The sequence below is a fragment of the Poecilia formosa genome, unplaced genomic scaffold (genome assembly GCF_000485575.1).
Source record: "Poecilia formosa unplaced genomic scaffold, Poecilia_formosa-5.1.2 Scaffold640, whole genome shotgun sequence".
NCBI classification, from domain to species: domain Eukaryota; kingdom Metazoa; phylum Chordata; class Actinopteri; order Cyprinodontiformes; family Poeciliidae; genus Poecilia; species Poecilia formosa.
The window spans coordinates 196,831-209,792 of NW_006800579.1; the positions used below are offsets into that span (position 1 = coordinate 196,831).

Below are 12,962 nucleotides of genomic sequence, written 5' to 3' on the forward strand. Positions count from 1 at the left end.
TTCATATGTTATCAGTCTGTTAAAGATGGTATCAATAGCAGCACAATTTGCACAAAGCCTGTTTTGTTTAGTTTTCTTCTTGAAAAAAGTCATTAAAAACAAGTTTTTGTCTAAATTAAGGTGAATTCATGGTTCCTTTTTCCACATAATGTAACCGGTAGTGTTTATGATAAAAAAATAATAATAATAATAATAATTATGTGATCGGTATCGGTGATCGGCCCTCATGGGTAATCGGTATCGGGAGGAAAAAAACCTGATCGGCACATCTCTAGTATTGATATTAGCTAGTCATCTTTTAGCTAACATTACCTGCATCCAACAGCTTTACTCAACTCAGTCAGTTAGTTTGGAGGGAAAAACTGTGAAAAGTTCTTTGCGTTTTGCTGCCGTGATTCTAACACAAACCTATGTAGCTCCGCACAGCAGCAGCAGGTCTCCTTCACAGGTGGAAACCCAGCGCGAGCGTCGTAGCGTTCATGTTGCGTTTAAAGGCAGCTCGGAAAAACAGGTTATAACATGTTAACAACGGATTAAACAGTTTTAACTGCTGATAAAAGTGACAGAGGACACAAATATGGGAAGTGTGGAAGCCTCTCAAATTGACATAGGAATAACAGAGAGTTGGCCATTCTAAGGTAAAAACCCAGCGCATACAGTGTTCATGTTTTGTTTTTTGTTTTTTCATCCAGACAGCTTCCCGCGCCCCCTCTGCAATGACCCGGCGCCCCCCCCTAGGGGGCGCGCCCCACAGTTTGGGAACCTCTGATTTATGGTACTGAAAGCCTTACTCTGAAATATTATTTTACTGATTGCAGGTTTTTCAGTTGTCCTTTTGACCGAATAGCTGCTATATTGTGCCTGCAAGTATTTTGCATGTTTTATGCCTAAATTAGGTGAATTTACTGCCAGATAATTTTTTTTATTTTGTCAGATCACATAGTAGCATTTATACCTAAAGCAAAAAATTAACAGTCAATCCAGGTGATGAGCAAAGATCGGTGATTGGCAGAGATCGGCCTCATTGGTGATTGGAATCAGAATCGGCAGCAGAATACCTGATCGGAGCATCTCTAATATTTAATCTAACAAAGGTTCATCCTGTTTTTAAAGCCATTAATGTCTCCTTGAGGACAAGAGGAGAAATCCTAGGTAGGCCTGTCACAATAAACAATAAATCAATTAATCGCATGATAAATGAAAATTATCGACCTCATTTTAATTCATGGGCTTTATCGTCTCTTCCTGCCTTTTTCTTTTTCTATTGATGACAATGAATGAAAAAAAAGGCTCAACTCCGGTGCTCTCCACTGAACCCTCCCTTCCTCATTTCCTTAGTGCAATGCTCAGCTCACACTACACAATTTTAGAATTGTCGGCTGATCGTCTGCCCATTTTCAAAACCACTAGCCGATAAAAAAATCGTAAGTATAACGGGTTCGATCGGGTTTAATCGTGCTGTGTGTGGTCTCCAGCCACACAGCAAGAACAAAACACCATACACAAACAATTTCTCTCACCAACATTCAGATTTCAGACAGAAAATCCTGTAAAAACCTACTACAGCAGATGTGAATTGAAAGTAAACGAACGCGGCCTTATCATTATAACCTATTTATGTCACGTTAACGATGAACAGCTGAAAAGTTACCCGGTATATCAACTGCGGTAGCAGTTTCGCTCCAACTCCTCTCCTTGTCATTTCTGTTGATATTCCTCACGAAATGTTGAAAAATCATTAATGTTTCCACATATCATCTCTGATGTCCGCTGGACTTGCGCCTGTCAGCTGTTTGGGATTCCCCTCCGTGTTTTCCCTTCAGAAAAGGGATTCTGCGCTTTCTGATTGGCTACCTGTCACATTCAACATGCTGTGTTCTCTCTCCCAGTCGGGGAAAACTCCACACGCTGCAGTGATAAACTTGCCAAGACAATCCAACATGATGAATATGCCTGATTTAGATCGGAGCGGCCACGACGTTCTACCGACTGGACGCAATCAGTCGCAACACACCACACACTACAGGATGATCATTGGAAGTTCTAAGATTGTTGTAAGGGGAAAATCGGGGCAAAACAATTGTGTAATGTGAACTGGGCTTAAGGGAGGCATGAACTATTGGATCAGGTTGTCGAATATGCTCATCTTCTCCATCTAAATCTAATGATAATTGAGGGGCAAGATAGTGTTCAGACTTTGTAATCTACTCTTTTAACCAAAAACTACCGAATGCAGTTTTTATTTTCACTTTGGTTTTATGTTGTGTTAGTTTTTATTCAAGTGCATTTTTTGTTAATGGAGACTGGGAGTCCATTTTATTTTTGTTTTTGGTTGTTTTGTTTATTTAGTTTACCAGTTCCAGTGTTGAGTGTTCTTTTGGAAATAAAGTGTATCTATGTTTGGCAGGATATCGCATGCATTGTTATGTCATTACCATTACATCAGTCTAAAATGGTCTTCAAACAATATCATCATTTATCGCAATAATTTTGAGACAATCACCCAGCAAAATTTGTTATTGTGTTACCTAATCCTGGGTTGATCATTACATTGACTCAGGATAGTCCACTCATTCATATAGAAGCTGGTGAAACCTACATTCCAAGTTGTAATGTATGAAACCGCCAATGTTTCTCATGAAGAGTTCTTGTTTTTTCCATCAGTATTATAGCGATTCCTGTACGGCTATAATAGGAAGAATTGGTTTCTTTCATTACCAAGTTGCTGATTAGAGAATAGTCTATACGAGTGTAAGACACGTGAAAAAACTTCTCATCTGATGAGCGACATGAGCGCCAGGCATCACTTGGACCAGGTCTGGGCTCATTACGCAGCAAGAGTTCTGGCTCCTCCTGATCCTGTACCTTCTTGATGATCTTCAGCTGCTCCTGGAGAAGATACTTTCTGTGGGTCTGTTTGATCTTCTCCTCCACCTCAGACCAAAGCACACAAAGTCAGGAGTGAGTTCAAATAGTGGGTGCTGTGCAAGGGCAGGATAGTGCTCACATGCTTGATTATGATCTCTGACCTCACGGCCCAGACGCTGCTGTAGTTTACTCAGTTCATACTCCTTCTTTAGAAGAGACAGAGCCTTGTAAAGACGTTTTGGAATCTGCAAAAACCAAAAATAATTTGATTGTTTTTTAGTTAGAAGGTTGTAAAATTCTGCTTTCTGTTTTAACATAAGTGGCATATTACTCCAAATTTCTCTCAGTGGACATAAAAAAGCTTTTCTGCAGCCTGAACATTTCATTCACTGCTCATTACTGCAAAGCATCACATTCTTATTAACAGAGGAAGCAGACAGGCATTGAGGGAAAAGCTCATACATTTGTCTCCTCCAAGACATCCTGCAGTTCCTGGGACTCGGCTCCCGTCAGCGCGGCCCCCATGTCACTCAAGTAGATGGGATTATCGACCACCCGTTGACCAGCCTGCATCATCTGAAGCACTGACTCTCTGACAAACATAACACAGAACTCAAAATGCCACCATTATCACTAAAACACTATGGATACAAATACATGGACTCAGAGATGCTTACCAATAACACTCTCACTTTTGGATACATTCAGTCACAAACTGAAAGGAAATGTCAGGTTGACACAAATGTTCCCTTGATTTAAGAGCAGTGGAATGAAGCCTTTAATTATCAATCCATCTAAAGAGAGATGCTGATCTAAACACAGAAAGGAAAGCTCAGCTTTATGCTTTTCACCAGGGTGAATCTAGAAATCGTCTCTGATTTCTTTACTATAGAGCAGGGGTCCCCAAACTTTTTCCTGCGAGGGCCACATAACTGTTCCCTTTTCTGGTCGGGGGCCGGTCTTAGTTTTTCGAGAAAGAAACCTTAGAAAACTTTTGTTGAGGGGTGGGGGGCTGATTACTGCCGACGACATATTCGCGTTTGTAGATAGATTTTTACCCAGAATGCAAATGGAAAAAAACCTTGAGCGAAACGGTGACTGGTACTGACTAGTATATATTCCATTGAGGGAAACTAAGTTTCATATCTGCTCAAGAGCCCCCCTGGTGGTTGAAGAAAAATCCACATATATATGAAAATAAAAAAAACACTGAATGCTCTCTGGTATTGTTCAGGGGGCCGGACCAAATGAGGAGGCGGGCCGGATCCAGACCGCGGGCCGTAGTTTGGGGACCCCTGTTATAGAGCTTTGAAATGTGATGCCACTGCTATAGAGGTAGTCTGCGGCGCGGTGGCTGATGGGATATGAGCGCCATCTTGAAGGGTCATAAACATAACTAATGAAAATGACTTTCTCGCAGATTTTTGTAATCTTGAGTTACATAAAATAATGTAGCAATTTTCTAAGAAGTAAAATTAAGTAAAATCTAAAAGAAGTAAAATCTTAAAATTAGGGTCTCTGCTCCAACTTTTTATTTCAAACAGGTCGATATTTCCGATTTTAGCTATTTTTTGTCCATGTACCATTTATTGGCATCTGTGAGAAGCTTGTAGCAATATAGCCCACTTTGTTTTGAACTGCTTTTTAGCATTATGGAAGAAGATACAGTGGGGAGCACAATAAAAGCACCGGAATTAAGTTTGTTTTGTTCTGTGGCCTTCAAAAATGGCGCAGAGCGACTGCACGAGACAATAAATCCCCCACAACTTCATACGCAGTGACGCTGGTTCCAAAGCTCTATTGAGTGATCAAGCTTATCTACCGATCTTTTCAGTGGATAAGATCGGTAGATCTTATCCACAAATATGCTGAAAAATTTGTATGTTTTGTGCAAATGTCGAACAAACACAATTTTGCAATTGTGGCGTTTCCGTTAAATACAAATTGCAATTAAATTAACACATGAATTAGTTTGTTCATGCTGTAAGTCACTGAAAATCATGGAGGTGACAGACAAACAAAATATATTTCAGCTGCAGCCGTTAGTGGCTGAGGCAATTCAGTACGAAAGTAACGGTGCAGAAAAAGACTGCAGCCTGAAGTCCATCTGTTCAGATATGGCAACTCCATACTAGCTGAATGTCAGTGCTCTCTACAGGCCCCAACATGGCAACTTCAATGACCCACGACAACATGAAGAACAACTGAACCAAAAGCAAACATGAGTAGAGAATGGTGAGGCTCAGCTGCTGGCTGACCTGTAGAGGGGGTTGAGGGCAATGATGTCCCTGATGGTCTTCACGATTTCAGCCGTCAGTGCCTGACAACACACAAGGACCCTCTTAGAATGCTTGAGCCCTTTCAGGACGTTTCTGCTGCGAGTGCTGTGTGTTGGGTACCTTGACCTCTTCAGTGACCGTGAACTGCTCATGCTGAACGTTATCCACCTCAACCATCAGAATGTTGGAGTAAGGCAAAGGCTGAAGCTCTGGACTCAGGTCAGCTTCTGAAACCTGATCAACACACTTCATTACCAACATGATAAGTCTTTCATTCCTACTCGATTACCAAAATATTCATTTATAAACAGCCCTGGTTGAAACAATAAACACCGTCAGAAATAAAATGCTGATTTTCGTAGAACAGTTGATAAAGTGACTCAGTAAATCACATTCAGTAAAAATAATATTCCCATTAGGGCTGAAATGATTCCTCAAACGATTCGAGTACCTCGATTATTAAAATTCCTCGAGGAAAACTTATCTGCCTCGAAGCTTTAAGTTATGTTTTATTATTTAATGCACCATGTTCCGGCAGGGTTATTACTTGCGTTGCGCAGCACTCTCACTTCCGCCTGAGTTGTTGACGAAAGCCAAGTGTTAGCAGCATAACGCCCAGTTTTCAAGTTTGGCCTGGGAAAATTCAATTGATTCATGATAATGTCCGGGTTTTTGTCGTTTTTCGGGGGACCAATAAGCATCCTTAAAATGACTGGCGCGATACCTGGAGTACGGCATCATTTCTCCTCCCAGAGCTGCTTCCTATTGGCCGGTGTTAAGAGCGAACGGCTCAAGGTGTATTTATACAGGTGAGCGGATAGACTGAACACTGCGGGCGGATGCACATTAGATGATTAACATAAGTGTAGTTTTACGGACGAACAGGAAAATTTATTTCATATCATCCAAGTCTCAACAAATGGATGACGGAGCACGTCGTGGCGGCACGCAGCTGGTAGATGTTTCTGTGTGTGATGAAAAAAGGTGTCAAATCCCATTTATAGCTTTTGTTTCATAGAAACAAAATCTATAAATGTCTGGGCAAGGTGAGAGTTCATCTATTAAACTGACTGAAGATGAATACATAAACTAAAAGCTGGATTGTAGACATTTTTTATAAGCATATTTGTGAACCTGCTTCTTTATTATTATTACACTGAATATAATTTCAGATTTTTGTATAACTTTTCTTCAGCTTAGAAAGTGAGCTTTATTGTCACAGGTTAATTTTCTAAATTACAGAAAAATTATTGTTAGCTCAAATGTGAAAAATTGGACTGATGTTGATATGTGATAGTAATACTGCTATTATGTTAAATTTACCAATGTTTTATTTTATATATTTTTTATCCCATTACTCGATTAATCATAAGAATAATCAATAGATTACTCGATTACTAAAATATTTGTTTACAATAGCCCTAATTCCCATTAAATCTGTGTTTTAAAGTCATAACTCCTGCAGAGCGCTTAGACCCATGAGAAAGCCACACAGAATTACCCCATTGGGATTTTAAAAAACACATAAAATCATCAACTGTAGAGTGACATTCCTGAAAAAGACAAAAATCAGATTTGAAATTTTTGGCAAACAAAAATAACGCTATTCTTTTTAACATATTAAAAAACATAATATGCATTCCCCTGGCATAAAGAGACGACATTTAAACAACAAGAAAAGTAACTTAGTTATTGAAGGTAGTACACATAACATACTCTGTGGATCAGTACCTTATTGAAGTCTCAAATCTTAATTTGCAACATAGAATAAACTTTCAGAATAGTAGAATGGACCCACCAGGAAGGAAAAATGATTTGCGATTAATCTTGCATCGGCGTAAACATTGAGGAAATCTCCATACCGTTGATGAAGACATGGCCCCCAACGAACAAGGTTGATTATCCTCTTATTGAGCCTTTAGGATTCTTGACCATAGCTTCTGCTGGGCCTCACAATCTTCTTTTCAAAGGTCAAGGGCAAGACAGAGTCCATTTATTTTCAGGAAGTCATTTCCCTTAGCAGCTTTCCATGTGTAATCATATCATCTCCTTGCATCAAGCGCATGATGGTAGCATGAGGGCAGAGCTGCTGGCAATGAGCAATATCAATGAAAATCTGAAACCCTTGTCTTTTAGAAGAAACTCCTGGCACACGTAACAGCTCTCCATCACGCCCTTCTCAGCCTCAGTGACGCCATACAGTCTAAGGTTCCAGTCAGAGCTCCATCTCGGTAGTGCAGATTAAGCAAGATGTTGTATCCTTTTCCTTGAGCTCCACACATTTTTCAAAGAATTAATTTTCTTTTTGATATCTTTAATCTCTTCTAGCATATTTCCCAGCTTTGTTTCTAAAGCACACATTTTGTGCTGATCATGTTAGCAAGTTAGAAGTAACATTATTGGGGTTTATGTTGCTAGTAGTTTGAAAACATTTGGAAAAGGTTTCTTGGCAACAAGAGGCTTACTTGAGATTACTGGGAATGAGAGAAAATCCTCTTCATCGTTGGCCTCGCGTTAAAGAGCGCCAAGAACCACGCCGATATAGTCATGGTCCTCATTAGCAGCTGCGCAAGTTTTTTCCGACTTGTGATCACTGATTCTTTTTTTATCCGTTTTTGGCATCTTCCTGGGAGCAAGTCTTACAAGACACAAAAGCTCTTAACTGTGCCCTTATGCAAGGATATGCAGAGGAACTTGCAAATAAGAGTGCTAATGTTTATCTTTTCTGCTCTCATGCAGTTAGTTTTGCATGGCATCAGTATTTTGGCTCTTGGATCATTTCACCATCATCGGAAGCCTTTTTGCTTGTTGGCTGGAGTAGTGTTGTATCGCCCTGCTAGGAAATGTGTCAGGTTGATCTGCTGTTTGTTGGTGATGACAGCGTTTGCACTTCCTCTCCCAACTCAGTTTCTGACCACTTTTTTGACACACACACTGGAGCTTAGCCATTGGTACTAGTTTCTAAATTTGTTATTTCGCTTTAATTGGTGATGGTAGTGTTTCGTCCCCAACCTCAGTTGGTTTTGGATTGAGCAAACGGTGTTAGCATCCAAGTTTGTAATTTTCTCTAATTGGTGATGGGTGTTTTTGCCCCTTTCAGTTTCAGTTGTTTTTTCATCCTGTCAGGACCTAGCTTATAGTATCAGCCCCTTTTTTTCTTTGGCTTTGTTGCTGTGGATGGTAATGGCAGCGTTTGCGCCCCCTCTCCCAGTCTTTGCCTGTTCTTTGGACATAAATGCCAACCTCACACATTTCAGTTTTTTATTTGAAAAATATGCTTTGAATCATGTATAATTTTTCTTCTACTTAACAACTGTATAACACTTTGTGTTAGTCTTTAACATTAAATTACAATGAAATATTCATTTGTGATTGTAATGTGACAAAATATGGAAAAGTTGAAGGGGTATAAATGGGCGACGGTTTGATTCCCTGTCTGCCGCCCTCATCATTTGTGTCCTTGGGCAAGACACTTCACCCAGTTTGCCTGCTGGTGTTGGTCAGAAGGGCCAGTGGCGCAAAATTGCAGCCTTGCTTCTGTCAGTCTGCCTCAGAGGAGCTGTAGCTGCAATCTAGTAGCGTGTTAATTAGCTGTTAGAGATTTCAATTTGAGATATAAAGGGCACTACAAATAAAACTGACTATCCATCCATCCATCCATTTTCTTCCGCTTATCCGGGTAACTGACTATTACATCATTATTACTTCAGCAAGCCACTGTATGGTTAAATGTTGTAGAAATCAATACTATTCAATAGAGAACCATATAAAATATTTTGATCAACGTGACAAAGGCAATTGAAAATGTTGGAAAAAGCAGATAATTATACATAATCATTTGCATGATGTACAAAAGCATTTGCAACTTGTTGAAAGAAATAAAACTGCTTTTCTGATGTGCACCACTGACAAAATGATTTCAAGATTGACAAGACATTTTGAGAATCTCAATTCTGTTCTGAGAAATGCACCCAGTCCACCCAGAAAAGTTGAGGTGGAAACTGTAATTCATCAATATAATAATATGATCAGAAAAATGGTACAAGCCCCCACAATTCACAAGATGGGCATGAGGAGGAATCTAGTTTAGACTATTATTTGTTTGAAATGCTTCTTGCCATTTTAACAGCACTGAACTGACCTTGTTCTCCAGCTGCTCTGCCAGGGAGGTCGGCTGGTCCTTACGGCTGCGTTTGGACTTCCGCCTTGCCGTAGCTTTGATCTGAGGCTCTGGTTCAGACGCTGACCAGTGAGGGGACGCCAATACGTCCTCGGCCTCCACTTCCAGTTGTCTCGTTATCCGAATCCTGATGAACCAGAGCACAGAATCAGCAGAGCTGCACACATGGAGATGGTTTAAGATGGTATCAGCTGACCTGGATCTGACCTGCGGTGGCCCATAACGATCATCCTCAGCTTGTCTCCTAAATCCTGCATCTCATGGATCTGAACAAAGGTCCCAGTGGAATAGATGGAGTCCAGGGATTCGACCACATCTGACTCATTACTAGAAGACACAACAGCAGTCATTGAAACTGCTTGGTTCACTGTCCAAGCAGTTAGCAAATATCAAAGGACAAATCATGTCCTTTGTGAACTCAAATCAAGAGAAACATAATAGAAGCATTTCTGACTTACTTATCATCCTTCTTCATAAAGACTCCAGCGTAAGGTTGAGCGAGGCGCACCTTCCTCCTCAGCAGCTCCATCAGGCCCTTGTTCTTCACCTAGCAGCACATGCAGGAAGAACCTGAAGCATCATTTCAGGAGACCAGTGCCTGGATGTAACTTTGAAGCAGTCATCTTTTCATCACATTCTGCCGATAACCCTGCCTTTTCCCCTACAGCATAAGCTCTGTTTAGCTTGGAGTGGTTCCACCCACCTCCACCTCCACCCAATTCATTTCAGGCGGCCACACGGGACATGAATAATTCTGGTATTGAGATATTTGGAGGGTGAACGTTTTTAGATGTCCATATAACATTATAACCAAACAAACATTATAACCAAACAAACTGCGACAATGTCCCTTTGAGAATTAATTGATAAACTCCATTAAATTGTTAAAATATTATTAAATAGTTGTGTCTGCTTTTGACGAGTCATTCTTAAAATTAAACAATTGGTCTCTACTAGCCCCTCATAAATTAAATCTACTTCTTTGTCCCATCCAGCAGAGAGATGTGCAGAGCAACTGCTTAAGCTCGTCATGCAGGGTCAGTCCAGAGTGGTATGGGGTCTCGAGCAGAATTTGATTTAGGGGCACCTCTTCCTGCTAAGATCATCAGTACCACCAAGAACATCTCGCCATGGACTTAGTGAAATCTGGGAAAGGGGCTCTTTTTTAATTGGCCAAACTTAAAAGCTATCAGTGATAATTGTAAATTCAAATATTTGTGAACAAACAGAGCTCAAAAGATTAAACTTCCAGCATCAGACTGTAGCTGTGGTAACAAAACAATGTAACTATGAAGATTGTTATTTGCACTTTAACAAAGTAAACTTACCAGTTCTTTAAAATCTTTAATTTAAATGTTATACAATTTTAAATATTTTTAATTTATTCTTGCTGAAACCAATAAATTAAATTTAACAGCATTGTTATTCTGAATAAACTAATGTTAAAATTCTAGCTCTACGGTCTGTGTTAAAATGTTAGCATTTATGGGGCCCCTGGAGATCTGGGTGGCCTTCCAACACCTACTTAATTCATTCATACTTTGTGATTAGCAAAGCATAAATTTGCTGATCACAAAGTAAATTTGTGATCAGAAAATTTGCTTAGAGTTTTGGAATCTAAAAACACTCATGGGCATTCCACAAGCAGGACATTAACTTATTCGGGATTTAACAGATGTACAAAAAAGTATTTATTTTAACAGTATTTTTTGTGTGTTGATTTTAAGACTACAATTGTGTGTATAAGCTTTGTCAACAATGTCTTCTACTAATACATTTATCCATGTAACATTTTTTTAAAACACGGTGGGCCGCCTTGGCGCCCCGACCGTCGGGCTTAGCAAGTTTTCTGAGGAGAAACCTTGTACTGATTACTGAAATTAATTGGTCTGTTTAAATACATTTTTACCACTTTAATACAGTTATTTTCAGGTAAATTATGAACTTGCGTAAAAGGAGAAACGTTCCCAAAGTGCCTGAATCGGAGGCTCTAAAATACCTGCAACATCAGTTTGATATCAAACACTTTTAAAACTCTTGACGATTTACTTTGCATTGCATTTCACAGTCAGATGAAACAATCTGTTGAAAGGTTCGGTCATCTGTTCTGTTGTTAACCAGCAGGACAGTGAACCACAGAGAATTTATCCAGGTTTTTAATGAATTTCCCTCATTTGTTACCCTGAGTGATCGTCAGAAGAGATAGAAAGTCGGCCATGTGTATTGTAAGTCACTATAACCTTCTGAATGGCTGATTTAACTATAATGTAATGAGGGGAAAAAGTCAGGCAGGATTTAACAGCAACGTGTCGCTCCCACTCCACCCGCTATGTGACCTTGGAGCCACTGAAAACACGTAACATTACGTCATCCTCACCTCTATTATCTTTATGAAACGGGGAAACACCGGGTTCCTGCTCACAGCGATCAGTGGAACGTTGGGAAACACCTCCGGGACCATCATGGGGGTGAGAGCCGTCATCTGCGGTCCGCTGTAGGGAGCGTCTCCATTCCCTCCAGACTCATCTCCTCCAGAAGCCGCGTTCTCCCCGCCGTCCTCCCCAGAGAAACCTGCCCCACTGGCCCAGAAACTCAACAACCGAGCTGGTACGCTTAGTCCACAAGGGGACCTGGAGGTAGCTGTATGAGCTAGGGGTAACCCCGCGACCCTAACCCAGCGATAGTGACGGGTAAGCCTGCAGCCCTCAGTCACCGGCGTGCTGCCGATGGAAGAAAGGGTGTTGTAGCGCGGTGACGGCTGGAGCCGGAGCTGACCGGTGGCCTCGGTCAGATACGGAATTGCTTCGCGCCTGAACAGCTGAGTTCTGTGGATCCGCTGAAGAGCACCAGCCATCTTCAAACAGGGGCCCATGTTTCTGGAGAGTTCTAAAATAACACGTGACAAACTGACCTCCAACTTCCCTCAATCGTTCAATACATAAGATCTACTGCCGGTTAAATGTGCCACACTAAATGTGCATTACTGCCACCTGCTGAGCTGGAGTACGGAATGAAGTGATAAGAAAACTGCCAGTATTATAAATTGGTCCATCTGGTTGTATGGAATGCTCAGAGTATATTTGTAGATAACAAGAGTTCGATTTAAACCTGCCATAATGAAATAGTTTATGTGAGCAACAACAACAGAGAATAAATTAAATGTTATTCCATTCGTTAATCTGTGAATGTCATGGCCTATATATGTCGATTTTTACTGGTGACCTGTTCACGGTGACCCCGCCTCTCGCCTGTTGACTGCTGGAGATAGGCACCAGCACCCCTGGTGATCCCACTAGGGATAAGTGTGTAAGTTGATCAATTGAACTGAATTTAGAACTAGCTCTTGATAAAGACTAACTGATACACAGGGGATTACTTTCAAAACCTCGAATGGACCAGATTAGGGTTGGACTATATGGCTGAAAAACGCATTACGATATAAGGATTTTGTATCAGTCAATATCAATAATTATTGATTAGTTTTTGTTTTAAATACCTGAAATACTGTCAAACTGGTGGCATGACCTTCCCTGCTTTATTCAGTTTCCTCCAGCTGTTGTTCTCATTTCTCTCCATGCTGTTTTTTTTGGGGTTTTTTTTTATTTTTAAGGTACGGAGTTATGAAGCACGATGGA

The 12,962-nt window shown here is 40.5% G+C and overlaps 1 protein-coding gene across 2 annotated transcripts in view; it reads right to left on the bottom strand.

The window, feature by feature from the left end:
• lonp1 (lon peptidase 1, mitochondrial) overlaps positions 1-12,425 on the bottom strand; it is a 30,400-nt gene extending 17,975 nt beyond the window's left edge. The window contains exons 1-9 of one of the 2 annotated variants that reach the window (XM_016665951.1): positions 11,705-12,425; positions 9,786-9,874; positions 9,535-9,654; positions 9,289-9,454; positions 5,268-5,381; positions 5,127-5,188; positions 3,331-3,460; positions 3,030-3,113; positions 2,866-2,934 (exon numbers count right to left, since the gene is read on the bottom strand). In XM_016665951.1, coding sequence (XP_016521437.1) covers positions 2,866-2,934; positions 3,030-3,113; positions 3,331-3,460; positions 5,127-5,188; positions 5,268-5,381; positions 9,289-9,454; positions 9,535-9,654; positions 9,786-9,874; positions 11,705-12,199 — 1,329 coding nt within the window. In that variant the 5' untranslated portion in view covers positions 12,200-12,425. The remainder of the gene's footprint in view (positions 1-2,865; positions 2,935-3,029; positions 3,114-3,330; positions 3,461-5,126; positions 5,189-5,267; positions 5,382-9,288; positions 9,455-9,534; positions 9,655-9,785; positions 9,875-11,704) is intronic. The other variant, XM_007541907.2, reaches the window with a different exon arrangement.
• Between the last annotated feature and the right edge of the window lie 537 nt (positions 12,426-12,962).